At 48.5% G+C, this 27,918-nt stretch overlaps 3 protein-coding genes across 6 annotated transcripts in view; 1 reads left to right on the forward strand and 2 right to left on the reverse strand.

Annotated features, from left to right (window-relative positions):
- The window catches only part of Kfase (kynurenine formamidase), a 114,440-nt gene that overhangs the window by 62,989 nt on the left and 23,533 nt on the right, over positions 1–27,918 (forward strand). The window lies entirely within an intron of this gene.
- Ogre (optic ganglion reduced) lies at positions 1,347–11,742 on the reverse strand. The gene is made up of 4 exons (XM_078183335.1): positions 9,959–11,742; positions 7,374–7,481; positions 5,576–5,731; positions 1,347–4,387 (listed from the first exon to the last, which is right to left on the reverse strand). The coding sequence occupies exons 1-4, from the start codon at positions 10,205–10,207 to the stop codon at positions 3,815–3,817; spliced, it is 1,086 nt and encodes a 361-aa protein (XP_078039461.1). The 5' UTR covers positions 10,208–11,742; the 3' UTR covers positions 1,347–3,814.
- On the reverse strand, positions 13,962–27,502 carry Inx7 (innexin 7). Of its 4 annotated transcripts, none has more exons than XM_078183683.1 (8): positions 27,179–27,502; positions 26,764–26,854; positions 26,595–26,667; positions 25,952–26,129; positions 25,487–25,824; positions 25,001–25,191; positions 24,440–24,755; positions 13,962–14,165 (listed from the first exon to the last, which is right to left on the reverse strand). In XM_078183683.1, exons 1-7 carry the CDS (start codon positions 27,270–27,272, stop codon positions 24,443–24,445), a joined length of 1,278 nt encoding a protein of 425 aa, XP_078039809.1. In that variant the 5' UTR covers positions 27,273–27,502; the 3' UTR covers positions 13,962–14,165; positions 24,440–24,442. The 4 variants fall into 4 exon arrangements, with proteins under 4 accessions (XP_078039809.1, XP_078039811.1, XP_078039810.1 ...); XM_078183685.1 differs by lacking the exon at positions 13,962–14,165 and adding an exon at positions 21,826–23,875; XM_078183684.1 differs by lacking the exon at positions 13,962–14,165 and adding an exon at positions 21,826–23,884.

The raw sequence follows: 27,918 nt of genomic DNA on the forward strand, positions 1-27,918 counted from the left end.
TCGTCGTCGTCATCGAGATCGAGACGGAGGAAATTTCAGGCAAGTCTGTCATCGAAATAAATGTGTCGTCCGATCGCTGCGTTCGGCTTTTTTACGCTGGCAATAACGTCGTAGTTGTTCTTGCTGTTTCGGAGAGGATCCACCGTTGGAACGGTTGTCCGCGAAGACATAAATCGGTGAACTCGTGTTCACGCGTCGCCATCAATTCTGAAAGACCTATGGAAGTTTTCGTTCGGTCCACTAATCACTTGCACCTTCGGAAAATTCTCAGATTCCTCCAAAAACTTTTATTTTTACCAACGTTATTCAAGCCCGTGCAGAAATTGTCCTAAATTTTGTTTATTCGATACGATTCGAAGCGTCGTCATCCAATAATACTCGTCGACTCGACTTGATCCGTCGTTCTTTTATTGCGCTTCTACTTTACACATTTCGATATGGTACAAATGCGTAACATCCGTAAATTACTAATAGTAAAAAGAATCGAGAACTTTGTTCAACGTAATAAAAAAGACTGAAAGCTTCGTCGCTGAATATCACCTTTGCAATTCCGCGAACGAACAAACCATTCGTTTCCGATTTAACGTTCCGCATAAACGCGTACAAGTAACCTATCTTAATTTTCATTAGTTTAACCAACGTTTCGTAGAAGGGAAATCAAAATTCTTTAAACACCGCTACGATAATACTAAAAGATAAGCATAACATCGGAGTATTTTCTATCGATGGAAGAACCTCCGAACCTAATTTACGAAAGCATCGCATGGCGGTGTTATGTCGGGGCTAACAGGGTAGCCTCAGAGTAAGTGCTTCTTTGCTTCGCCACTAAACAAATGCTCGGAAAAATACCTGCGATAAAGTAGGTACATCGAATAGTATGGGCAACGTTTGTTCCCTTTGTCGCGAATAGAGATTGACAGCCAGATTAATTTATCTCTGCGGTTTACTCTTTGATCGTTCAGAATTCGGAGCAACGATATCTGTGCCTCGATGCGAACGCGAACGCGAACGCGAACGCGAACGAAACTGTAAACGAAGCCGTGTGACATCGGCCCGACGAGCAACCATAGAAACTGGCGCCTCTTCTCGCGGCACAGAGAATGCAATCATACCGTTTATTTCTACAAAAACGAACAAGAAAAAGACAAGGTGTTTCTTCATCGTGGATCACAATTTGTTGCTAATACGTAAATTACGATCCTATCGACGTTGTCGGGGAAAAAACCGTAACGCGCGAGGCAGTGATAGGAGAGAACGCGTGTAAGTAAACGAGGGCAAGAATGGAATCGATTTCTTCGAGCGTTCAAGACCGACGACCACTTATCCGAGAAAGAACAAGACAGGAATACTCATCGAATATCATTTTCTCTATATTATTTGAAACTTAACCAAACTATCGATACAGAAAACGAGATTCCATTTGATCCGAATTTCGCAGATTCCGGCTAACAAAAATATAATTTTCTCTAGATTTTGACGGGGATCCGCAGTTTTTGCACCATCGAGATTTCTTTGCCGAGGATGAAACGGGGAACGTTTTGCGAACGCGTGTCGTCGTCCGATGATCTGCTCGACGTTCTAGTCGCTCGTCGTCGAGACTACGCGTCGTGGAACCAACCACGTAAAAATTGTACGGCGATGAGTAACGAGAAATCGCTGCAACGGATCGTACTCGCCAACCTTTCTGCCAGTAGATTGGCGACGGTTAATATCACATTTCTAGAATACAAATCGCATCGCGCACCGCGAATTCTCAACGATGAACCGAAGCCACGCCTGAAGAGAATCATCTATTAAAGAGAATTTTTTTTTTTTTTTTTTTTTTTCTTTACCAATGTTTCATCAACTTTCGCTTTTTCTCGATAATCCATTCGGCAGAATAATCAATAAGCAGAATGCGTTCAGATAAGCAAAACTCAATTTGGATCGAAGTAAAATAAATATTCGATTCGTTTGATTGCGAATAAATGTAATATTATCGAGTCAATTTTATATACAATAGTACAAAATGAATAACAAGTGGTTTTTTTACACGTTAACACGTTCAGGATGGTGGTTGGATTCGTCCTCGTTCGGCAGTTGCTTCATCGTCTTCGAATATATCTGAAGCTTGGATTTATAAAAAACGATGCCTAAACTGCAGACATGAAATGAAACGAAAATGTGTTCCTCCTGTCAACGGTGTTGATGAATCGAAAGAAAATATATGAATTCGTCAACTCTTCTGGTCACAAATGCTTATCCTACATGCAGAAAATCTGCAGTCTAGCGAAGCGTATTTGGTATCGTCCATCCTGAATGTGCTAATAAGAGATACACGTTGCTATTAATTTTATCTACATTATTATCCCGTACAGATAATATCGAATCTATAACAGTTTATATGTAGCATCCTCTTTCGATGCATCGATCGATTTATAAGAAATAAAAACAATACGTTTCTCGAAGCTTGTTTAATCTATCTATCGCTCGTAACCTACTTGTAAACGCATCTATTCGCTCTTCAGGGTGCATTTCGATCGTTGTGATCCGAGTAACGTTACAAAAAAAAAAAAAAAAGAAAAAACAAAAAAAAAGAGAAAAGAAAAATGTAGGAGCAGCAACATTGTCATTAGTCCTGACTGATTCAACTAATTTGGTTGTCTACGACTCTTTCGAAAGAGGAGGAGTTGGCGAGGACGAACCGTAGAGATTCTTAGGTACGAACGTTGCCAATGAACGAGCACGCGATTTACAGAATCGACGCGACGCGAATGCGATAAATGCTCAGAGAAACGCGGAGCTCAAAGTATTCTACTAAACAGACTTCTCGACACCGTTTTTCCATCGGTAGAACACAAATGGGTAAAAATATATAGTCGATAGAAAATGCTACGAGACGAACAGTCGGCTACAATCGGGCAGGATGATCTCGCGCACGACGCTCGCAGTTGACGACCAAGATGCCAGAACGTGCCGCCCTCGAATCTTTTCGTAACCATGCCGTTGCAGCTCGCCCATCAACTGCGACCCCGTACAACGTGATCGAGAACGCGTCAAGAAGTCTACGTAAACGCAATCGCGGATAGCGAATCGTGAGAAAAATATGATAGCTCGCTTCGGGAAATGCGCTCCTCGAAACCGTTCGAACACGCTGGCTAGGAATGTATATGAAAATAGAATTTCTCGCAATGGGACGCGTTACGATGGACGCGTGTCGCATTAGGTGTCACCGGATGATCTCACGGCGGGAGAATGTTGCACGGTGAAACGGTGTTTCTTCTCTGTACGATAAAATCCGTTCGATCGAGAATTCCTGTATCGGCGCGACGGTCGCGGCGCCACGGCCGCTTCGTTTTGAGCAATTGTGGCTTCTCGACGAGGGAAAGAGAAAGATTGTGATGAACGCGGCTTCGCGCGCTCTGGGACACGGAGGAAGGAACGCTGGCCAAGAGCAGAACGGGTATTTTACGCAGCTATTCGCGCTCGCACGCGCAGCCTCGGTTTTGCACGCATACAGAGATCCTAGAGTGGTCGGTTGCGCGGTATTAGAGCATCAACGCGTGTCTGCAACGTACTCTATCAGTCGTGCGCAGCGATCGTTCTCTTTAGGCTCGGCTGGATACGAAAACTATACTTGGTGCGAGTCGTTGCAGAATCGCGCGACGGCTTGCCTAGGGGGGAGCATGGTTCCTATCGGCACTCTCCTCGCGTCCACGACTAGCCGAGGCAGAGAGCGAGCGCCCAAAGAGATAGGACAAAGAGATAGAGGTAAGATAGATGGAGAGAGAAAAGAAGGCGAGATGCTAGAGGGGACTCTCCGGAGATGGTTGAATTAAGCGGAGACCGACTGCATGTCGCTCATCTTCTTGGTCAATTCTTGCAAAAAGTCCCTGTAGATCAACGAGTCGATGTTCGAGGAGAGGACGTAGAGAATCCACCAGTCGCCGAGCTCGACCTTCCTGCTGATGCTGTTGCAGGTCTCGATGGACAAGAGTCTCGTGGACAGATGGAGCAGTCGAGGTCTGATGACCGGCGCGAAGATGATGGCCGCTCTGTACACCATCAGACCCAGCAGCATCACCGAGAGGATCGTGAACCAGAACCAGATGAAGATGTAGGTCTTCTCGTTGACAATGTTCAGCGGTAGAATACAGAGGGAGTCGTGTTTCTGTATCGTTCCCGTCGGACCGTACTTGTGGAAGATGCACTTGGTCACCCGTGGGAACACGTAGACCATAGGGTCGACGCGCTCCTCCTGAGGTGCCTCGGAGAACTGCAACACCCGCAATCCGTAGCTGAGGAACTCGCCGTCGAAGAACTTGTTCATCAGGTACATCTGCAGGAAGATGTTCACCAAGCAGAGGGCCTCGCAGACAAAGTACCGGTACGCGTACATGTTGTGACTCTGGAAGAAGAAGCAGTCGCTGTGAATTGGCACGAATTGGTCTCAACGAAGGCAAATTGAATCTAAACCCGGTCGTCGCCTCGCATCTACCTCCCCGCGACACTTTTCCCCGGAAAGCGTTTCTTCTTCGGCTCTGTATCTTTGTCGCGCGCGTTTGCGCGTGCCGCCGCGTATTCTGCTCGACGATCGGTTCGTCGTCTCTGCAACCGAGCTACCAATCGGAATCGACGACTTGGCATTCTACCGGTCGTGGCTTGCGATCGAACAGATTTCAGGGGCGTGGTTCTCGAGACTGCGGTCTTCGTAATTATTTCATCGACGTCGCTCCATCGTTTGTCAAGTTACCTCGAATGTCGTGCGTCGACCAGGAATATCTTTGAAAAGCTATATCTCCAAGGGAATCGAAAGGACGAATTTGATTGCCGAATGCATGAATTTCGAGCGTATGGACTATTCTCGGGAAAAGTTATCCAAGCTGCAGACTATTTCGGTCCGACGAATGCAAGACCGATGTTCATTCTCTCTTTAGACTAAATATCGGACACAGAGTCAACGCCAGACTAAATACAATTAGTAACAGGATAACGACCCGAGTGAACCGACAAGCGTTTAATCTTGACGGTTGACACGGTAATAATTGTATATAGGGGAAGGACGCGACGACGGTCGTTTCAACAAAGTATCGGTAAATGGTTGGTGGTCGGCGATGGAGTAGAAGACGTCGATTCAAAATTCAAGACAGATCGTACTTTGGACGCGTTTCGCAGAGAAGGAGCACGATCGTGTTTTCATCTTGCTCGCTCCCATGACCACCCGTCAATCACTTTCAATACAGCTAACCCTTAGCGTTGACGTAATTGGAACAATCTGCCAACCTATCAATTTTGATACACATCTGCGTCTACTCGTACGTAACCAGGCACGAGGTACGTGTGCAGTTGTTCGGCCGATCTTACGCTGTCAATGCTGCAATTTTCCCGTAATTGGAGCAGCCATCTTGGCTAACGCATTTAACGCGTTTGCCCAGCAGAATGTCAAATTCTAGGAAGTAATAATATGGCGATGCATCGCAAGAAACAACGTTCCTGCAAAACGCGCGAGGAAAGCAAGCATCGCTGATAATCGGTTCCATAGAAATGGGCCAGCCGAACGGTTTGATTAGAATTCATGCGACAACGTTTCTCTTACCTTTATGTGACTCATCAGATAGTCCGTCAACGCGGACTTTTTCTTCTGAATGTTCTCGTCTTGATCGAGGCCGTGATTCATACCCATGACCAACGCGTTGATCAAACCGCCCTCCCACATGTTCCACAGCCACTGCGGCACGTAGCACATTATCGCCTGTTCAAGTAGACACATTCGAATCAGTAGAAATTCAATGGAAACTGTATGGGATCAAACTAGAAACGCGGAGACGTTCGAAATTGAAAGTCGGCGCATCCGATAGGTTCGGAAAAGGAAAGGAAAGGAAAGGAAAAATCTTTTAGATTGGAATGATGCGCTAGCAGCGGCACAGCTAATGAAACGATTTTAGCAATGTCTCATCGCTTGTTCGCGACGCTGCAAACTAACACTTTGAACTAAAATGTTTTTCTAGAATTAAGATTCTTCGAGTCAAGCGACTTGTCGGGTGAGTCAAAGTTTGCTCGATCATTCCTACAATTAGTCGGTTCGCAAGTATGCACCACCGGATGTATCGTGCAATTAAGTGCGATCGTAATCGTAATCGTAACCGTAAGAAAAAAAAACGAAAGCTGGAAGGTGAATATATTGAACGAGCACGAATTTACGCGTTGTTACGCTTACAAAAACGTTCGCATTAGTTACCGAGGTTGCACAATTATCGCGTTGGAGCACGGTAAACGATACACGATACACGATACACGATTTTGGTTGGTCGTTTATAAAACAAAGACTGGGCGTACGACGAAAAGACCGGAGTATCGAGGGTATTTCTCGCTTATAAAAATTGATGATCCGCTGTCGAAGCCCGAGCCCCCGGAAACAGGCAAACCGCCGATCACCGACATTCGTAGGGCAGCTCAACCGAGAAGCTTACAGTCTCTGTCAAAAGTAAGCGAATTCACAGCAACGTTAAGTATTTTACCCAAACCTTTATACTATTTTATTATTTATACTATTTCAATTAATTTATCGGTATTTTTATTCGTCGACATATCTTTTTAGAGAAATCTATTCGATCGGAGAATGGAGATTGGCCAAAATATCTGCAACCGCAAAACTGCAACAGTGTCTAGGTTTGATCAATTATTATTTTTTTTAAAGCGCGTGCAACTTCTCGATTCGGCTGTCCAACAAACGACTTACGACGATCGGCGAACTTTGACCCCGATCCGCAAACATTTACGAGCGTGAAACCAACACGCAAAGGTGTATTAGTTGTTCTTCGATCTCGCGTAGTTTCGTCCTCGTATAATAATCAGCTGTCCAAGCTGTTGCCCAACAGCTGGAGAGAAGGGAGAAAGTCTGGATTTCGATGTTTGCTCTTCGTTTTACCTGCAACCGTATCGCGCGGTATTACGCCTACCTCGGGGAATTTTATGCGTTCTCTCGGAGCACGGACCTTCTCCAGAAATCATAAAAGTCCACAGTCTCGTACCCGAGATGTTCACAAAATTGTACGAAAAAAAAAGAAGGAACAGGATCCTAATCCATGAGAAACCCAGGTAGGGGAATTAAGTTGTCCAAGAGAAAACGGATGGTCGGAAGGGAACCACCGAGGAGGAGGAGGAGGAGGAGGAGGAGGATTCTGACAACGACTGTACAGACTACCGAGACCGAGTATGGTGGTCCTCCGAGGTGGTAGAATCGTTCCTCGGACCGAGTCTCGGTCTCGGTCTCGGATACTCGATACGAAAGGTGAGAACGGGCAGCGGCCGAAACAAAGCCTAAAGTAGAAGCGCAGCTGTCGACGGTTTATCTGTCGCGCGTGCAAGAAGATTACCGATAAACCGACCCTTACCTGGAAGAACAACACGAAGCACACCCACTGGTAGTACGTGTAGTATTTCCTCGCGTCGACGTCGCCGAAATCGTTCGCCACTCCTGGATGCGCTACCTCCAGGCCAACCTACGACAAAGTGGCTTAATAATTAATCACGAAACGGTGCAAGTTTACGCGTGAACCCTTCGAGAACTATGAAAAACGTTACTCTGCATGCGCATCCGCGAAATCGTTCTCGTTCTCGAGTAATCTCGTTTTTTCATTATGCAAAGAATATTACTTCGACAAACAATTCCAATTCACGCGTAAGATATTTTAAAATAGTCTTGCACATAAAACAGAGTCGTCGAACTTTGGTATTTAAATAACAGTATTTGAATTAGTTGTGTGTGTGTGCTTTTTAATGATGGTATCAAACATTTATACGTCGTCCAAAATGTCCTTGAAAGAACTTTTTTTCCCAGTATCCCTTAAAATAGTGCGACTTTGTTCCGAGGAGTTTTTCATATAACCATAAATAGCAGAGATATTTTCATCTTAAGTGATTCACTTTGTGTACGCGGTGGTTCTAAACCCTATTAGAATTTTCATTTTAATGTCCCCCTCGAGTTGCAGGAGGCTATAAATGCGTCCACATCTTCACACTAGTGCGAGATCTCTGCTATATCTCGAAGAAATTATTTATCGTCGCTTGGTCATTTAAGATTGCCATGCTAGAATTGTTTATGGACCAAACAGAAATAACAACTTTTGCAAGGTACAATAAAATGAAACTGTTATGCGAGCTGGCAACATGTTTAGTCTCTGTAAAATCAAATTTACACCTCCCCCCCCCCCTCTCTCTCTTTCTTTCTCTCTCTCTCTCTCTCTATTCACTCGATGCAATTTAATGGGGTATCGTTGCAAGCAGCAAACGGTCTCCTGAGATGCCGCGAAGAGGATCTTGCTAGATAATACGTTGTTGAAACAAAAAATGTACCGACGTGAGATGAGATAAATTCAAAAATTGATTTTTATAAGTATGAAACAAACTACTCGATTCGGTACCAATCGTATTTAAACACGGCATTGGGAATAAAATGAAAACCAAACAGTCGGAATATGGTCTTTTTTTTCACCACGTTACGCAATGTTTAGCTTTGCATTCGTATACGAAGATGAAACTGTCGGCATTGACTTACATGGTAAGATATGCTAAATTTGCTGGGTAGTCGGTCGGTTAACGCGAGGCGGTGGCTAACTTTAACGGTAAAAATATTCATAACAACATTACAATACTCGAGTACTACGCAAAGGAACTTAGATTTGAAGTTTGCTGTACAACAAACAGTTTATCTTCCTTTAAATTAGCGGATATTCGATCTTTGGGAAAATCCATTTTCCATTGTAAATTTTATTCGGCCGATGTTTGCAAAAGCGACGCGAGATGGCCTCGTTTATAGACCTCAATTATAGTCCATAACCCATAGTGGGGATGTAAACGCCCAATATAATCATATTCCTCAAGATACGAAGGAGCCAATTGAAGCAGATTCCGCCGATCTAATAAGCCTGGCTCGTTCTTCGTTTATTATAGTTTACTGCTAAAGAATATTCGAAAATAAAATCAACGACAACGGAAAATCCATTGCCGATCGAGTTCTTTAAAATCGAACCGATAAAATCTGGCATAACAACAACGCGTCGAGCACGGCATTACGTTGTCGCGTATGCCGATGTAAAAATAAACGAGCGTGAATTCGTAGCTGCGAGGAAACACGTAATCGTGGTGCAAATTTTTTAACGACGACAAGCGTGACGTTTCAAATTATTTAGAAATCGGCTGGCGAAGCTTAACGTCGATTGGCTTTAGGTAGATCAGCCGTAATCGTTGACCTCGGGTCATACGAATCGGGTTTTACAGGAAGCGTTATCTATCGTCGAGATTAATTTTGGCTGGAAAAATCCATCGTCGAATCGTCTTTAATCTTTTTCTCCTAACAACGGTAGTAGTGGAAGTGAATTTATACGTATAAACGATTACAAGAATCAAATCTCGTAGTCCTTGCCGACCAGAAAAAGGATAATATTCTGCTGTTGGCAATTATTCCGTAAGAAATCGTTCGATAGCGGTGACAATTTAAACGACGGGTCGCCCCTTGTAACGCTATCTATCAATTTCTTCCAGAACTATTACCAAAGAGAACATTTTTAACGTCTGTTTCGATACAGTAGAATGGTGGTGGACGAACCCTATCCGTCGATAGAACTCAAGATTCTTCGACGAGAGATCGTTTCATAATTTTGAAGAACGAACCGAACACGGCCGTTGTTCTCGCGCGTCGCAGGATCCTGTCGACGTCGACCGCGTCGCGCACGTGTGCGCCATCGAGCATCCATCCGAACACATTGATAAACGAGACGAAATCCCGAAATCGCGAAATCGTTGAACCCAAATGCGAGAACACTGGTCGCGAAAGTTGGATTTAATCCAGCTTAGAGTAGTCGCGGTGATCGCTAGACCTCGCGGCGTTGTCAACAGGTGGCACGAAACACGGTGGCGGCGACGCCGCGACGATCCGGTCCTAATAAACTAAATTTGAAATTACAGTCGATTAACCCACCTGTCGATTGAACGCGTCCGGCATGGTGAACGTAGACGTGATCCAGCAATAAGTGTTGATAGGGTGCGTGGGCAAGCCCTGAACGATACAGCTGATCGGATTACCGACGTATTGGGTGGCGGTGATCACCATCGAACACGTGAAAAGCAGCACCGCGGTGAAATGGTTGTGCAACCGAAACACCATCGAGTCGGTCGTGATCTCCTGCCATTTCAGGTAATGTGCCAAATCTCCTAGTAGCTTGTACATGACGACGACGCGGTTGGTTCAGCGCGCGACCGGCACGGTGGTGTACGACCGTCGTCGAATTCGAGATCGAGGAAAAGCTCGTCGCTGGTCGTTCGCGTTTCCGGCCGCGAACGACGATCACCCGTGTCGCGCTATCGCCGACTCGTTATCACGGGAACAACGATGGGAAACCGTTGAAGAAAGAGCGGCAACTTCCGTAGGACCTCATCTACCCGCGGCCGCCACGAAAAGCGGTAAAACGAAATGAAACGAAACGAAACGGACACACGGACCGTACGGCTGTGTCCACGTCCACGCGGCGTTGCCTTCCTCTTTTCCTTTTCTCCAGCAGTTTCTCCTTCTCCTTCTCCTTCTCCTTCGGCCTTTCGTCCTTCTTCCCTCTTTCTTCTTTCTTCTGGCCGACTACCGCTCCTCCTTTTCTTCCTACTCCTCCTCCTCCTCCTCCTTCTCCAGCCGCTTCTTGCGCGGGTCACAGTTACACACGGAGGCTCTTGTTCCTTCTTCGAAAGGTGGTCGTCGTCGTCGTCGTCGCTCGGTCTCGCTCGCTCGGCGCGCGCTCCGCGGATCGGTCACCGAACCGCCTTCTCAACGAGATCTTTCTAGTTTAACTTCTAGCCAGCGAACAATTGAACGCAGCCAACAGTCGTCGACAAAACACACGTATCGTATCACGACATCTTTTCTCCTTTCGCGTACACTCTTCCTCTCTCTCTTTTCCCCTCTCTCTCCCTTTCCCTCTCTCTTTCTGGAACGATCGATCGTGCAACACGTTCGGCGCGTAAACAAATGCCGGTCCACCTGGCGGTACTACAATGTGTCCTCTTTCTACACGGGACGATCTTCTGTTCGTGAATAGCTACATGCGATCTGTTTGTTTTCCTTCTCGTTTTTCCAAACAGACATCGGCGCGTCGTCGTCGTCGTCGCCGCCGTGTCGTCGTTGTGCCTAGGCGGTGATCGCTTCGTGTCAAAGACAGGGCACTCACTGTCAATCCTTCGATCGCAGGGAAACTCGGACCTGACGCGAAATTGTGTAACAGCCTTCTCTCTCTTCTCTCCCTGGTCCGTGTCTCTCGGTGGCGTAGTTGCTTCTCTCTCTCTCTCTCTCTCCCTCTCTTTCTTTCTCTTTCTCCTCTCCTTCTACCACTACTTCCTCCTCCTCCTCCCCTTCTTCTTCTTCTCCTTGTTCCGCCTTCCTTGTCTCCCTGCACGGACGGTTTGACCGTGTCTTTCTTCGGCGCAGCACTTTTTTCTCGGCCCGTTCCCTAGGTGTATCGCACAGGCAGAGATCGGCGGAGAACGAGCACGATTTACGAATCCTGTGTCGGCAATATACACCTATGTAGTACGCGCGTAGCAGTCTCTTCAACGTCGACTGACGAGAAGTCAGTGGCTTGTTGTTCAGTCGGGGGGCGAGAGGGAAACTCTTTCGATGTGCTAGGGGGACTGCTGTAGAGTAGAAACGAGTAGGAGAGGGCCCCAGGAGGTGGGGATCGAAACGGTGGGGGTCCGACAGTCCGACGGCTGCTTCAAACTCCCCCCTAAACTTGAGCCCGCATTGTACACGCTATGCTATACCCTGCTCTGCTCTGCTCTGCTCGGCTGCCATAGTGCATGCTCCTGCCGCCTGCCGCCTGCCGCCAACCGATCCGCTCTGGCTACCGTACATGCCAGCAGACAACCAAGCTCATCGACGGCTCATGATCTATCTCTAGCTTGTAGTTTTCTGCAACCATCTTTCGTTTTTGGCAAAATATAATCTGAATTTCAGGACTCAACGCACTCATAGTCAATCTCCGTCTGGTATAACCGGGTGTCTAACGGGCTATGCTAGCCTACGGTACAAATAGTTTCGTCTGTCGCCAGCGTTTCCGCTATGGCTGTGAACTGCGAACGCGAACGCCGGCTCATGCTCGTCATTTTTTCACCATGCTACGCGCCTCAAAGATGAAACAATTAAATATTATGTATCTCGTTTCAACGACCAGGTATCTAGAAAAAATTGTGCTGAGTCGTGGAATTCTGCGAAACGTAATATGTAATCGGAAAAGTATAAAAGCATGTAATTTCTTTCAGTCGATATATTCGAAAGTCGTTGGCATTCGAAGCAGTTGCTTCTTCCCTTCCTCGTTATCTTCGTTTCTACCCCACCCTGCGGTAACGTCGGTAACGTCGCAATGAAAGTAAATCGTTTTAATTCGATCGTTGTATTCAATTGAACCCTGCAGTCGCCGCGAGAATAATACGTCGAGCGTCGCGGTGCTCTTGATATCACCGTGGAAAATGCAACAATTTCTCGAATTTGTACGCGTTGTTGCGCGTTCAGCAATGAAATGGAATTCCTTTTATGCTTTTATATATATGATTCTGCGCTAGAAAGCCGGTTACGTCGATCTAAACGAAAAGTAGTCGACATCTCTGAAAGCCGAGGTTATCGAACAACGTCGACGACGACGACGACGACGACGACGCCATTCTTTCTTTCACTATTTTGGGTACATTGAAAATATGTAACACAATATCGATACGAATGGCTTAAATTCTTTTAATTATCCCACCTTTTAAAATGTGTTTAGAAAATTCAGTCTGCACAGTCCTTGATCGATGCCAACAATTTCGTGGAATTCGGTCCTTCTCCTCCCCCTCCTCTCGCCTCGCGCTATCCTTTATTCCATTTTACGAAGGGTGACGCGGACGCGTTTGTGTACGTGACCAGATGCAGGAAAGCACGATGCACGCTGCAGGATGCAGGGTGCTGGGTGCACAGAGTTCTGAAAGAACCGCGCTTCTCTTCTCGCCCCACTTAACCGGAAATACCAGTGACCCTCGTCCTGCGGGATTCGTGCAGGATATTGGTATTTGAATGCATTTCGAGCCCGCAATCTATACGATCGGTTGGTTTCAACGTTTAACACCGTTTGGTCGAGTCTCACCGGTACATACTTTTATAACTGCATTTATATTATTATGAATTATAAAGGATCGGTAAATAATTATCGACACCTAATTAAAAATGATCTAGAAGCGGAACGTATGTTACTTTTCATCGACTAAATTTCGACCACGATGCATTAAACTCTACGCGTTCCCGACCTCGAACTGGAATTGTCATTGTAAAAATTAAAGTTTCCGAATCGGTTTTCACTTTTTGCGGGGATTTCGAAGGTTTGAAACTACCGTGCGGCCACTACGGCACGGCACGGCACGGCACGGCACGGCACGGCACGGCGGCTTAAAAATAAAAGCACGCAACACGGCGGCGCGTGTCTACAAATATTTACTCGCGTAAAATCGACGACGGTGACACATGTCACGCATACGTTTACGAGATCGCGGAGAAAAGTCTCCCGGAGGCTGAAGATGGGTCGAGGGCGGCGGAGCGGGCGCGGAAGTTCCGGTTACCATTAACGACCGGCGACGAAACAGTCGTCGCGACGCGCCTTGCACCGGCTGTTAAAATAATATTCCACGAACGAAAATCGAGTCGAGTTAATCCAAAGTAAGCCGACACGTAAACGTCTAATGTTCTATGCCGTATCAATGGCAATCAATGGCCGAGTCGATCGCGCTGCGGTCTCCGTTATACGAACCGGGAATTTACGGTAAAAGGAATCTACGCTCGTCTTCTTCTATCCTTTTTCAACTCGGACGAATTTTCCGCGGTTTATCTCAACGTCCGTTTTATCGTAACGAGTGACGCGAAACATTTTTCCAGTTGAAAATCTCGAATTAAACGATCCAGAAAAAGATCAAAAGTTTCGTCGGTCTAATCGTTTTAATAATTCCATAGACTTTGTTATCGCAGCTGTACGAACAATCTCCTCGATCCCGTTCACATTTCTCGTACTTCTTTAACCAGGCCGCAACTCTGCTGGACTCGAAAGGCCGTCCGGCAATATGTATATGTATTCTCCTTTTCCTCAGCAATTAGACACCCTGGGTCCGTTTACCTCGATCACCTGTCCAAAATAAACGAGCAAAATGAATACCGAATGTCGAGTACCGAATAAGAGCAACGAAATATTTCGGTCCGAAGGTAATTCAATTTACCAAGTTATCGAAAACTTCGGCGTTTAAAAACGCTCGATATTTCCTGGAAAATATATGAAAGGAAGAACAAGTAATTTGTTATTAGGATCGACGAGTACAATAACCGGTTTCAGGTTGCTAATCGTAGGTTCCAAGAAGCCTGGTCGATGGTGGACGGATTGGTATTCGCGGAGACATTTCCAGGAGCGTAGATAATTGGAAATCGAGCGCAATTGTTCATAAACCGAGCCGAGGCTGATAATTGAGAGAGGGAGAGAGAGAGAGAGAGAGAGAGAGAGAGAGAACGGAGCTGCGAGGAACAGCATCCCTTAGCTCAGCGATTTCAAGGTTCTCGCTCGCTCGGAACAGCTTTCTCTCGTATCCTTGACTTTTTAACCGCGCGTTGCACTTGCTTCGTCGATTCTCGCTTCGCTTAAATATTCTTCGATGAAACGAAAACTCGTTCGGCGTCGCCCGATTCCTGGTTTCTCGTCGCCAGAAACGTTGCGCGAGGCGGCACGGTTCTGCCAAAGCTGTGCCCTAAGCGGTGCACATAGTACATACTGGCGAAAAGAAGCTAAGCCCAGGGAGCAGGATAGTGACGCATACCCAGAGAATCCCGTAGAGTGACGCGGCTTGTCTACCGGGTGAACGTTAGAATTCTGAGCTACGATCGGGCAAAAATCCTAATTGAAACAGCTTAACGACTTCTCTTTGTTGCAACTAGATTACTTGGTTTCGCGTCGCTGCCTCGAAACCTAACAAAGGAAACTAATGAAGGAAGATTAAAATACCGGTAGACGGAATGCAAAGGGTTCGAAATTGCTTCGCGCGACACAATTCGATCGATGCGCGGATCACTTTTTGATCGATCGCCGATTGCGTTTCGGGGCGAAGCGCGCGCAGTCTCCGCCTCCGCCTCCGCCGTCGCCGTCGCCATCGCCCACGTCGTTCGCGGTCTCGTTTTCAATGCAACCGGTGGCTGGTCCAAATGTGCAACGTGATGTAACCCAAGCTTTTGTGCAGACGCACCGCAACACGATATCGCGCGCGGCGTGGCGCGACGCGGTGCGACGCGGTGCGACGCCGTCCGCGTCCCGACATAACCCGGACATCTCGGTTTCTAGAGTAACGACTACGCTCCTCCTCCTGGCGAACCAGGTCCCCGTCCTCGGAGAGCTACATAAAAATTCGGAAATTATACGTGGCACGCTCTACCCGTGGCTTCGTTTCATTTCACAACAGCGACAGCGACAGCGCCGACGACGGCGATGGCGATGGCGATGGCGATGGCGACGGCGGCTCCGTTTCTGTCTGTCTGTCTGGCTGCGGAATCGCCTCTATCTTATCGGGCCGAGCAAAAAGTGACCTCCCGGCAAACCACTTATTGAATAATATCACCCCGTGTTACCAGAGTATCGCGGTCAAGGCATCGGCTTGCCTCCAAGAACGATACGAGACCCTTTAGGAGACGCGGCTCGTTATCCGCTTCGAGCCGTTACCATTTCCCCCAGCTTCGCCGCTTTTCGATTCGTCGCCGGAACGCTTACGGTGTAAAAACTCCACGGTGTAAAATCAAGGACCCTGGTAAAACCCTTTTCAATCGCCGTCGACTCTTTGGAGGGCTCGTCGCTTCTCCACAGCATCTATTCTCCATCGCATAGCGCAGAGTACGTAGCGGCGTACGTAGCGCACGCGTAGCGTATTCCAAATTTGCAGAGCCGGTGACCGCAGCAGCGGCGGAGATAATACTCGTTCCCCAGTCCCGGCGCATGCTTTATACGCGTCCTTAGCCGCAATTATCTTAATTAGAGTTCGTTTATGGACGTCGACAGCGAGTCGCTTTACCGGTGAACAAAAATTGCTCTTTCCTCTCCGGTTTCGAACGGCGGGCCGCCCTTCGTAACAGTGGCTCGAGATCGATCTTCAAAAATCTCGAAACTCAAAAGCTGTGGTCCGTGACCGTTGTTCCATCTGCTCCGTCGATCGACTTTCTCAACGATCCTCGCCGCCGCTCCTGGCCGCCGGTGTTATCTTCCCTGGCATGGTTTTTCACCGGGCGTAAAAGGGCCTGCAACTTGCCGAGCGGTTTCGAGGTCCCACTCGGACGGTTTCTAAAAATAGTTGCAAGCCCTGTAAGATTGTTTGGAAACGGCCGTTTTATCAAACGTCTGGCCCTTGCCTTCCACTGTTTTCCTTTCGCTCTTGATGTCGCTTATCGTCGGGGGTCTTTGGGACTCGGGACTCGGGACTCGGGACCCCAAATCTCCCTGGCGCACCTTCCTTCTTGGTATGTATGTACTCCCGAGTCCTCTCGTTATCGTTAGCCGGACTACGCGGACTCTGTTCCCAACCGCCTTATTCACGGTTGCGTTTCGATTACGCGCGGAAGCATTACGAGTTCTGGAAACCAACGAAAGGCTTGCTTTCGAACAATAATCGACAAAGTCGAAATACATAGTTCCTTCGAAAGACGAGCGCGTTGGAATTTTTACCCATCGATAATAGCTGAAAGGCAGCCGCCTGTCCGTTAGTCATAGCTTACCGCAGATAAGGAGTCGAATTTACGAGTAAACCGAGCCGATGAAATTTATACAACCTACCGCAAGACCTGTGCAGTCTTTCAAATTAGTTGCTATCGCTTGTTCTTGCTTCTATTTCGAACGAAACCGATCCAGCGAGTTGCGTTTAAATCGGAAAAGTATAACCGTGCTCGTCTGCGACCGATCGGATGTCGAGGTGGGTAAAATTGGTTCGCGATATATGTATTCGGTACCTGTCGGTATCCGTTCGTTGAGGAATATGTAACTGTTCCAGGAATATCGGAATCCTGTTCGCGTCGGATACCAGCAGTTCCAGTTATCGTCCGGCATCGAGTCCAGCGGCTGACGACGACTCGCTACCTCGCTACCTCGCTACCTCGCTACCTCGCTACCTCGCTACCTCGCTACCTCGCTTCCTCGCCAACATCCGTGGTTACGCGTGGTAGACGCACTTGGGTGTTGCGATATCACAGATGAATTGCACGGAGCGAAAATTGTCCAGAAAACCTTCGATGTTGCATAATGCCGGGCGTTCTGTTATTCATTGTCTGTAAACGGTTCTTCCAACTTGATTGCGTCGGCGACTTAAACGATGTTTCCTGGCATCTTTTCTACGGTAGTGGTCAGAAACTCGACGACGATATTCTCGAGAGGGATTCGATGAATTTCCTTGAAATTCTAACAAGACGACTCTCTCTCTCTCTCTCTCTCTCTCGTTTCGAAAGTGGAACGCTGCTACAGCCGAGCAACGCGCGTTTAGGGGGACGCTGCGAGAGCCGAAAATTCCCAGTTTTCCAGGCAGAGAACCTTGACGAGCGAGCGTAGTTTGGTGGGCTCTGTACGGCTCTCGAGGTCTCGTCTCTCGACTCTCGACTCTCGACTCTCGGGCCCCGCAGCCGACGCAGCTCCTTGGAATGTACTCTTGAACCCTGTCAAACCGGTTTCCAGCATGGGCGCCCGGTTGAGAACCGCTGTAGGTCAATCGTGTCAATTGTGACGAATGTGTGTCGACTCTGGCAGCAACGTCTGTTCCCTCGCTGGCCCTCGTGGCTCCTCTAACCGCTCTCTGCCATCTCGAGGACGCGCCTCTTAGAGAATTTGACCGGAGAAGTAGCAAACGCGCAACGCTGCGCCATTTTCCTCCGCCCACGTTCACGCGTTCACGCGTTCACGCGTTCACACGTTCACCTACACCGCGCGCGTACCCCGGGTACTCGAAGGTACCCGAAATTTCTAACCGGCTGCCGTACCATTTCTTTCGCAGCTGCAACGATGCGAACCTTTTACGATTCCAATTATTTCTCGGAAGACAACGGAATCTCGATTCGCCGATTTTCATCCGCGAGAGCGTCGTTTGTAAAACGGTGAATATGATTCGTAAAAGGAAAGACTCGCGCGGAACTGTCTCGCCGACAAGATGGCCGACCTGCCCGGTCGGCTCTCGAACACGGCCATAACCGTAGACTCTAGATTGTAGAGGGTACAGTGCCAAGCGCACGCTGTAGACTGTAGACTGTAGACTGTAGACTGTAGAATGTAGAATGTAGAATGTGGAGAGAAGAACATATAAGGGTAGAGTTGCTCTCGGGTTGGTCTCGATCTCGGCGGGCAAATAGCCGAGGCCTCGGGCCTCGGGCCTCGAGCCTCGAGTTTTAGCAAAGGATGGCTACGCGCTAACCTCGTTATCCATGCATAGGTGGATCCCTGGCCGCTCTTTGCGGCGACGCCACTGCGAAGGCGAAAGACGCGCGTTGAATAACCGAGACTGCTCGATGCATAATGCTGGCGTTGTTTGCTCGCGCGGTTTCGAATAACCCGAGGAACATTTACACGCGAAGATTGTACCGACCGCGAGCGCGGTCGCTCGGAGAAAGCGCGTCGCCCATCCCTGGTCGTTTTCGGTTGTCGGCTTGGCACCTGGACAACTTGTTGCTCCTGGGGACGAAAATGGGAATGGGAATGGGAATGGGAAGCCATTCGAGATCCCACCGAGATCACCGAACAAACTACACCGTGGTTCCATCGTCGAAGGGTACGAAGCGTCGTCCGTAGGCAACGGTGTCTCGCCTTTTTCCGCGGCTTTGCGAATACAGCAAACCTTTGTCCAAACGGATTCGTCGAGAATCGTGTCGCAGAATTTTGGAGAAAACGATATAGGGCGGTAGCAAAAATCTGAGCTCCAACAAATGCTCTCATCTTCATTTTCCATACGCGTAGACGTATGTGTATAATTTGGATTCGCTGGACGAGGCGCGCCACGGCGTAGGTTTCTCGCGATGCTCGGACCGAGATATCTCGCGCATTACGATTCCAGTCACGAGGAATACGGTGTAGCTCCGAAATACGGAATGCATTTTTATTTGTTGGCCCCTTTGCCCCTCGTACGTTCCTGAAATAGGTGCTTTGCCCTTCTCATAAATCGGATGGTCGATTGAACGGTGCACGAGAGAGAGAGAAAGAGAGAGAGATATGTCATTTCTCCGAGCGATCGACAATTTCACCATAGTTTGAGAAGTCGGTTACCTTGCCGTGGAATTCGTTTCTCGTCAAGCACCAATTTGGTCAATTTGCTCGGGACAATGTTTCCTTGTGCTATATGTACGGACGCGGTGAAATCTAGATTATTAAGTCCAGGGCTATGGAAAGCTCGCTCGGGCCCGGAGGGCCTCGGTACGCTCGGCCGCGTTCTCTCGCCGCGCCGCGACGAATCGTACCTTTTCGAGCAGACAAGTCGACCGACAAACGACAGAGATGGCGAGACCAATTAACGGCAGTCGGGCCTTTGCTAAGTAATTTATCGTTGCAACGGAAAGCGCGATAGCTCGGACGTTCCAATGATCAATTACCGATGCGAGATCGCGACAACTCGAACCTACGCCCTGGGCGAATGCTTGAGTCGCTCCGATTCGACGTTTCTTTTAAACAATATGTTACACGCGAACATAGCTGGCTTTGAATTTCGCGGACCAGCTCCAGCAGCGGCGAAAGCGATCGCGAAGCCATGATGTTCTGGCTCCGAACTCCGAACTCCGAAGCAAAGGCGAGAGTACGAGAGAGAAAGAGATGGGGAAGGAGAGTGTGCACGCGCGCGCGCGCGCGTGTGTGTGAGAGAGAGAGAGAGCGAAACGGTGTAGCGTGTGGGAAGCGGCGAACCAGCGTCCCATGACTTTTTCCTTTTAGGCTCAGCCTGTACAAAGTACAAAGGAGTAGCAAGAAGCAGAATTCCTCGAAGCCATGACTCGGCAACTATCTCGGTGCTCGATCACGAATCACGATTCCGGCCGCGGCTGCGGACACGGACGCGGGCGCGCGCGGCCGGCTACTCCCAGGCGAATTTGATAGAAACGTCTGCTTCGGGTTCTAGGTCCTGAGCTCGAAATTCGCTGGGTGCATTTATCGCGCCTATCGCGCGTGCTAGTAGTGTTTGTAGTATTTCTCGCGAGGAGCGAGCAGCTCCAGAAACGAGAAAATTACCAAAGCCTCTCCGAGTTTGTTATACATTCGAGCGAAGCGTTCGCTTTGGATGGATCGCGCGATAGAAATTGACCGAACACCGGAGAAGTCAAGCAGAAAGATTGCGATAGGCGTAGCATCGAAAAAATCTGCGCCATTCGCGGGGCCGCTTTTTCCATTGGAAACGAAACGCGCAAGCCCCCGTATATCTACACACCGTATAACGCGCGCGCCTCGTTTCGACGAGTTTGCAATTGTCATTTCCCGGTTGCGAGAGAGAACACAATGAATCGTATTCCGGCTGCGATCGCTTCTCCTGCTCCCGCTCGAAAAGGAGCGAACAAAGATCGCGTAATCAGATTTCACGGCTTATCGCTCGATTCGCTGTTTCGCGCTCGCGACTGCGCCGAGTCTTTCGAAGGTTTCAACAATTGATCGTGATTTGCGTGCCCACGTAAATTCGGCTACCGCGTTCGAACGCGAGCAAGCGTAAAAACTCGTTGCTTGCGTCGCTCGACGCGATTACCTAATTCCTGCCGATCCGTCTTTTTTTTCTCTTTTCGGAACGCTTCCGGCGATACGTGACACCGAATTCGGCACCTTTATCAGTTTCAATTATCATAATTAAGCGCCGGAGAAGCGATAATCAAATATTGCCTATACGCCAGTCGCCGAGATGCCGAGCTCTCGATTGAGCAATCGGTTTCTCCCGCTTTCGGTAATTTTCCAGTACGTGTTCGCTTTCGGTGACGAAGGGGCATCTATCAGGTATTTCGGCTAATCCAGTTTTGCCGCTAATCCGTTAGACGTATTCCGAATTACGTCGACACTCTTTCTTGAAATAATTCATCCTCGAGAGAGAGAGACTTTTCTATCCGTTCGAGCCCAATATTATCTCTAAACGTGTAAACTTTTCCCGTAAATTATACGGAGAAGCTAGAAAACAATTATTTTGATGCGGATGAACGAGAGAACAGATGTCTATCTTTTCGAGGACAGATTCCTGCTTCGTAGCGTAGAGGCGAACGCTGATATCTACGGCGAAGCTTCGAGAAATATTTTGGAATATCTCGCGCGTTTCGAGTTTTGCATCCGATGTCGTTGCGGTACCCGGAGCTATGCTCGTATCGCGATCTCCCGTTCATCGAGTAATAGAGAAAATTAGTCGCTAATTTCCCGTTGATGGATAAACCGTTTTTCATTACCTAATTTACAGAGCGAAACAGTTGAAACAACCTCCTCCTCCTCCCACCGTTGCGTCGATGGCAGCCTCATCCGAAATAAGTTACTTCGACCTTCGGTTGCAATTGTGCGAATACAATTTATACGCGAACTGTATCGCAATGCGAATAACATCATTTCTCTTCCGAGCTAACTATTTTCTTCTAATCGATTTCCATGGTATACGAACCGAGCATTACACGCATCTATACGTACGACGGTACATGTATACGCCAGACGCCTGAAATTCTCGGTCTACTTGTTGTCCAATACATATTAGAATTCGTATTAGACGAGACGTATTCTGTCGAGTCGCTCTCTCTCTCTCTCTCTATATATATATATATATATATATATATACATATTCGGAGTAGTACGGGCTATTTTTTATTTCGAGAGAATGCGAGATCCTCGAAATTACCACCATTCTTTGCTCGACCGATTCTTTCGTTATCATCGATAAACGGAATATTTCGTACGTCGAGCGCCGTTTGTCTCTTTCGCATTCACTCGGCGAAAAATCTCCGATTGGACAATTTCGAACAAAGGCGCGATCTCGCCGAGGACTTCTCGGCGTAAGCTGGCTAGAGAATGGCGTGCCTCGGACCTGGACCGGATCAGCTAGCCGAGCGAATGCTCCAATTCGAGGGCAAACCATGTCGCAAAGCCAATCAACCTTCCGAACGATTTAATAATCCCGACTATTGTCGAGCAGCTGGAGAGAGAGAGAGAGAGGTCGGCTCAATATAGCCGTTACCTGCACGCGCGCGCGTCGGCGCATCCGACGCGCAACTGCGAGTGCGAGTGCGAGTGCGACTGCGATTGCGATTCCGACGAGTATCCAGCACGCGTCGACGGGGCGAGAGTCGCGACGAGTCGACCAAAATCATTTTATTCGTTTCTCCGGATCGTAACAAAGATATTTGGAAACGATATTATGCCAATACAGGCTGTTGATACAAATTGATTCAAGATTTCGGACGAGTGCGGCAAATCCGCCCGTCCGACCATCGTAGCCGAATCCGAATCCGAATCCGAAATGCATCCGCCGCCGGCATTAAGCGCTGCAACTGCGAGAAAGCGAATCTGCGTGGTCGGCAATCTGGTATCAGCTGAAGCTGACTCGCGCGAAGACAGCTCGCTGCCAGCTGCGAGTGTTGCTTCGAAAGCGAAAGCAAACTCGAACCCGTACGTTCTTTAGATTTGGATCGCGTTCCTTTGCTATGGACAAAATGGCTCTTTTTCCGTTTGCTCGTTGGAACGTAACCAAATCGTTTCGTATCGTTTCGTTTCGTTTCGTTTCGGTACATCACTGTACGCGCGAGCGTAGTTTCGCTTCCTACATTCCGGTAGGAGCGTTGTCGCTGGCGAGCTAATAGAGCATGCGTAATTTCGTTCAAGGCCTCGTTGGATGATCGCACAGGCTCGAACAATTCCGACTGTCGTGTTTCGGAAATTACTCGTTGATACGCGGGCACGTTATTACGCGATACGTTCGAGTTTACGATCTATTCGCAGCGTTATCGCGCGCAAGAAAGCGATGACCCGATACCGTGGTAAACATTCGACTACGGATGTACGTGTAGATACGTATGTGGTCGCTCGACACGGACAATTCGCGTACGAGAACGATCCATTGCAGGTTAGAAATCTATTTTGCGACAGAATAAGGGATTCGATATACGTAGTCCGGGAAACGGAGACAACGGAGTCTACTACGAAAGGTCTACCCGTAACGAGACTAACGAGCTTCGAGACGAGCAAGACGGGAACATTCGACGCTCCCAATTACGTCCTCTAAGCCACGAATGGTCAGATTGCGGTCACGCGTCGAGACGACCGAGGTTACTTAATTTCGTATTGTTGCAACAATTCGCGGGCATGCGAAGAGTACGATACGCTCGAATTTCATTTCTGTTTCGTTCCGTTCCGTTCCGTTCCGTTCCGTTCGTTTCGTTTCGATTCAAAGAGAAATCGCCCGAGGACATCGAATCGACTAAACTTTTGTTAGACGCGTTCGCAGCTTCGGCGGATCGATAACAAGGTCGGTTTCAGAATAATTATCATTAATTTAATGGCAGTAACCCGAGCGTAGCTGCAAGTACGATTAATTAAATAAAAGCGACTCGAGCGAGAGCGGTTCTCGGAACAATGTGTGTCTCGAAGATATTCGAGGAGTCTTCGGGGAACCGATTTCGTCGAGCGATCGTAGAGATACGGAGACACGATCTCGTATATTTAACTCTCCCACGGTTTTTCTCCATCTTTTACCGCGTACCGGTGTAAACGAATCTCGTTGCTCTTGCATCGCGTTATCCATTCGAGTAAATTCGTCAGCCGTCCCGCCGTTTCCCAGCTTTCCGATCTCCGATGGAAATGAATTTGGAAATCTAGTCGAATCCTAATTTCACCCAACCTTCGTCCTGTAAAAACTGCATCGGTAGTTGATTGTTCGTACATGTATTTGAAAAATATTTCTTAGAAAGAAGATAATTAATAGATAATTCGTAGTTTCGATAGTCTCTCGTCGAGGCGAGTTTCTTTGGACGGGGCTTCTCGTCATCGACTGGCGTCGCGCTAAACGTACGCGTAGTACCCGCCGTGGTCCATAAACTCTCGACATCGAGCGATTACGGACAACGTTTCTAGTAGAATTAACCGCGAAGCGTATGAGAAACGTAATACTGGGGTATAAATAGTGAAGCGTGACAGAGCTACCGCCTTCGGTTGCACGACCTCTCTCGCAGAGCTACGGGATCCCTAGCGCCGATTGCGAAGTTCGATCGGGTACTCTTGCCAGCGACACCGACTTTTCTCTAGCAATATAAAATCGGTCGCGCAAATTTTTTTTTCGTAAGAATTCCTCGTGTCGATGAAAGAGAGAGAGAGAGAGAGAGAGAGAGAATCTCAACTCGATCGAATCAATTTGGCGCGTCGCAAAAAGGCAGCATGTATCGGCTGCTGGTTGTTTCCGGAAACTCGCGTACCGATTAGACTCCTCTCGCTTCGTAAGCGGGCGATTCGCCGAAAATGTCGATCTCGGAATGGAGTTGTCTCGGCATCGAAGTCAACGGTTCTTCTTCGAGGGAAACTGGTCCGCTCCGAGCTCGCCGTTTGGCTTGCATGTCCTCGGCGAGCTGCTGCAAGAGATCCTTGAAGACGTAGTTGTCCAGGTTCTTCGCTATGTAATAGAGGAACAGCCAGTCTCCGAAATGGTACTCGTGGGTGACGGTGAGCACGTTCCACGGGTTGTATTTTCCCGGGCAGGCGCTCAAGAACACGAATTTGTTGAACACGGTGCTCCTGCGAACGCGACAAACATTGATTCGAGGCGCGATTCGCCGCAGGCAGGCAGGCAGGCGGCCGTGTAACGTAAGACGTGCGCAATTGCTTGCTCCGCATTGTTCGGTAGCAACGTTTTACCAAAAGTGCGCCCATGACGAATTCTATCAATATTTTGATGCCGCGGATCGCTTTACGTTTCACATTACACGCGCGTCGGAAGCATAGGGGCGAGTATAGATGCAAAGAATTGTGAGAAGAGCAACCTGGCATGCAGCACCATCGTTAATATCCTCCAGACCAATCCCAAGCCAGTGATCACCGACAAAATGATGAACCAGTACCAGAGGAACACGTAGATCTTCTCGTTGATAATGTTCAACGCCATGACGCAGAGCGCGTCGTGTTGCTGCATACCCCCGGAAGGGCCGTACTTGTAAAATCTGCACTTGGTCACCTGGAACGTTCGCGGAAATCGTTATGCTCTTATCGGAAACGGCTAAATCGGATACAAATGGTTCCGAACGCGTTCCATTAGATGCTCGTGTTTTTATCGAAAAAATTCATCGCGCGCCGTTCGAGCGTTATCGATATTCGAGAAGGATCGCGAAGGACACCGGCCACGTATCGCGATGCTTATCGAAACGCGAAATTTCTCTGTCGCTTCTCTGTCGTTTCTCGTCGCGATTTTTCAAATTTCTTCCAAGAGCAAATCGTGTCGGAAAAGTGCGGAGGGAGCGCGTGCTACGTACCTTGGGAAAGACGACGTCGAGGACATTTGTTTCTCCGTGCGACCTGTCCGCGCCCAGCGCCTGACCCAGACCGAGGAAAGCACCACCCAGGAACCGATCGGTCAGGTAGATTTGCGCGAGCACGTTGATGAAGTTGAGAACCTCGCAGAGGCCCAGGTAGTAAGCCCACGGTCGGTTCAGGTGGATGCGATTCACGAAAGCGACGCGAATCTGTCGGATTTTCTCGTCCCGATCCTGTTTCGAGGGAATCACCACGTCGTTGTCGAGCTTCATCGGCTCGTCGTGCAGAGCCAACGAGGACAAGTGCAAGCCGGAAACCATGAACTTTAGTCGGCCACCTGAGCCAACAGAAACGAGAGATAGATAGAGTTTTGTTAGGGCGTGCGACGGTATTCGCGCAGGCACCCGAAACCAAACGGCTCCGAATCCTTGGAACCCTCTAACGCGATGCTCGAGGAAACTGACCTTCCTTGCTCCGCCACAAGTAGTGAGGCAAGTAAAAGCATATCGCCTGGAAAAACAGAGCGAATGGGACCCATTGATAGTAAGCATGGTGCACGATAGGATCTTCGTCGGCGGCTGGTCCTACTCCCGGATGCGGCAACTGGCCCGACTCCACCAACGTCATGTTCAGATGCTTCACCTGAAAAACGATTCAATTTTGTGCTCGGTCGGCCGGCCTGACGGGGCGAAACGAGCGAAACCAGCGAAACCGAGAGAAAAAAAAGAGCGACTTTGCAACTTTGCGACGTTTTGCGAAAATTCGATCGTTCGAACGGAAAGCTGACGGCCCGAAACAACACAACGTCGACAACTCTTACTCGAGTTTGCCAAGACTTTTCGCCGTTTACTTCTAGACGATCGCGCGTCGATTAACGCGATGAGAATTCATCGAGAGAGAGAGAGAGAGAGAGAGAGAGAGAGAGGGAGAGGGAGAGAGAGAGACTGCTCTTTCCAGAAATTTTGCAGAATGCTTGCGACCGCGTGCAGCTCGGTCGATCCCGAACCCAGCGTGGGAACCCGGCGTGCCGACACGCGATAGTTTCAGCGTCCACGATTCCGCTACATGTACGTCCGTTCCAGCCGGTGGCTCGGGTCGTCTCCTTACCACTGTGTACGTAGAGTTGAAGAAACAGAAAGTGTTGATCACTTTTTCCGACATCCCCGAACCGGTGATGCATCTTTACCGCGGAACACATGAAAACAGAAGAAATTGAAAACCAGCAGCGTGAACTGCTGCGATGGGTTGCGGCCTTCCTGACGCCACTTTACTCTACCTGATGTGTTCCCCGAAGAATTGCCGGGACGTCACCAGAACAGAGCCCATCAGCATCACGAGGAACGTGGCTCTGTAGTGGAGCTTGAAAACTGATCGCGAGAGAATCGTAAGTGGAACGAAAAGAAAGATATTGTCGAACCCTTTGCAACTTTGTCGCATCCCTTTCAACGACTCGACGATCAAAGACTCCCGCCTCGTACACTTGTCGTTCCGAGCGCAAAGGGTTCGTTGCGCAACGGTACCCTGTTCTCCCGAAAGGATCGCGAAAACAAATTCGCGATGGAAAAAAGAAAAAATGCCGCGATTCGAAACGCTAGTTATCCGACAGAGTTGCTCGGTTTGCCGAGAAGGCGATCGGAAGAGTTCCGGGGTACCGTCGCGGAATTGTCAGGAATTTCAACGGTTCGGATTACCGATGTTGTCGATGGCCACATCGTCTTGGGAAACCTTCAGCTTCACGTGGTCCTTGATGACAGCGAACGTGGCCAGGACCGTCGAAGTAGCCATGACGGCGAGATTCGTTTGGCCCCGTACAACGAACGATACCTCGATCGATCCTCACGATCGGAATATAGTACACCTCGATCTTGCGACACTGCCGCGGCGGATGTCCTGCGTCCTTTATCCTATATAGGGAGACACCGCCGAGCGAAAAGTTGGGCCGATGGGACCGGCCGGGCACCGTTTGCAACGGAAGAACCGATTATACGCAACACCGATCGGATGTTGATCGAATCCGCACTAAAGTCTACGGGGCAGAGTAATTCTCATTTCTTGTTATCAGCGACTACGATTGCGCAGTAGCTCCAGAGTGACAACGTTTCACGAAACTCGAAGGAGTCGGCGTTATTATTGTGAAGGCACTTGTTCGCGCTGATAAGGTCGGATAACATCGAAACTAGAACGATCGGTACAATCTAGCGGCATCGATCTAGGCAATTGCACGAGCGTCGTTATACGTATTCCGTACGAATGTACGCGCATAATTTCGACTAAAACCTATCCATTTAAACGAGAGACGGATAAGGGAATCGATCGAATTCTTATAGCACGATAGAAGGACGGAAATATTTTGTAACGCTGACGCAACGTTCTAGAAAATTGGAGGGTAAAGAAATAAACGCATAGAGTATTGTAACGGCGCGCAACGACT

Source organism: Augochlora pura, chromosome 6 (assembly GCF_028453695.1).
Source record: "Augochlora pura isolate Apur16 chromosome 6, APUR_v2.2.1, whole genome shotgun sequence".
Lineage (NCBI taxonomy): Eukaryota > Metazoa > Arthropoda > Insecta > Hymenoptera > Halictidae > Augochlora > Augochlora pura.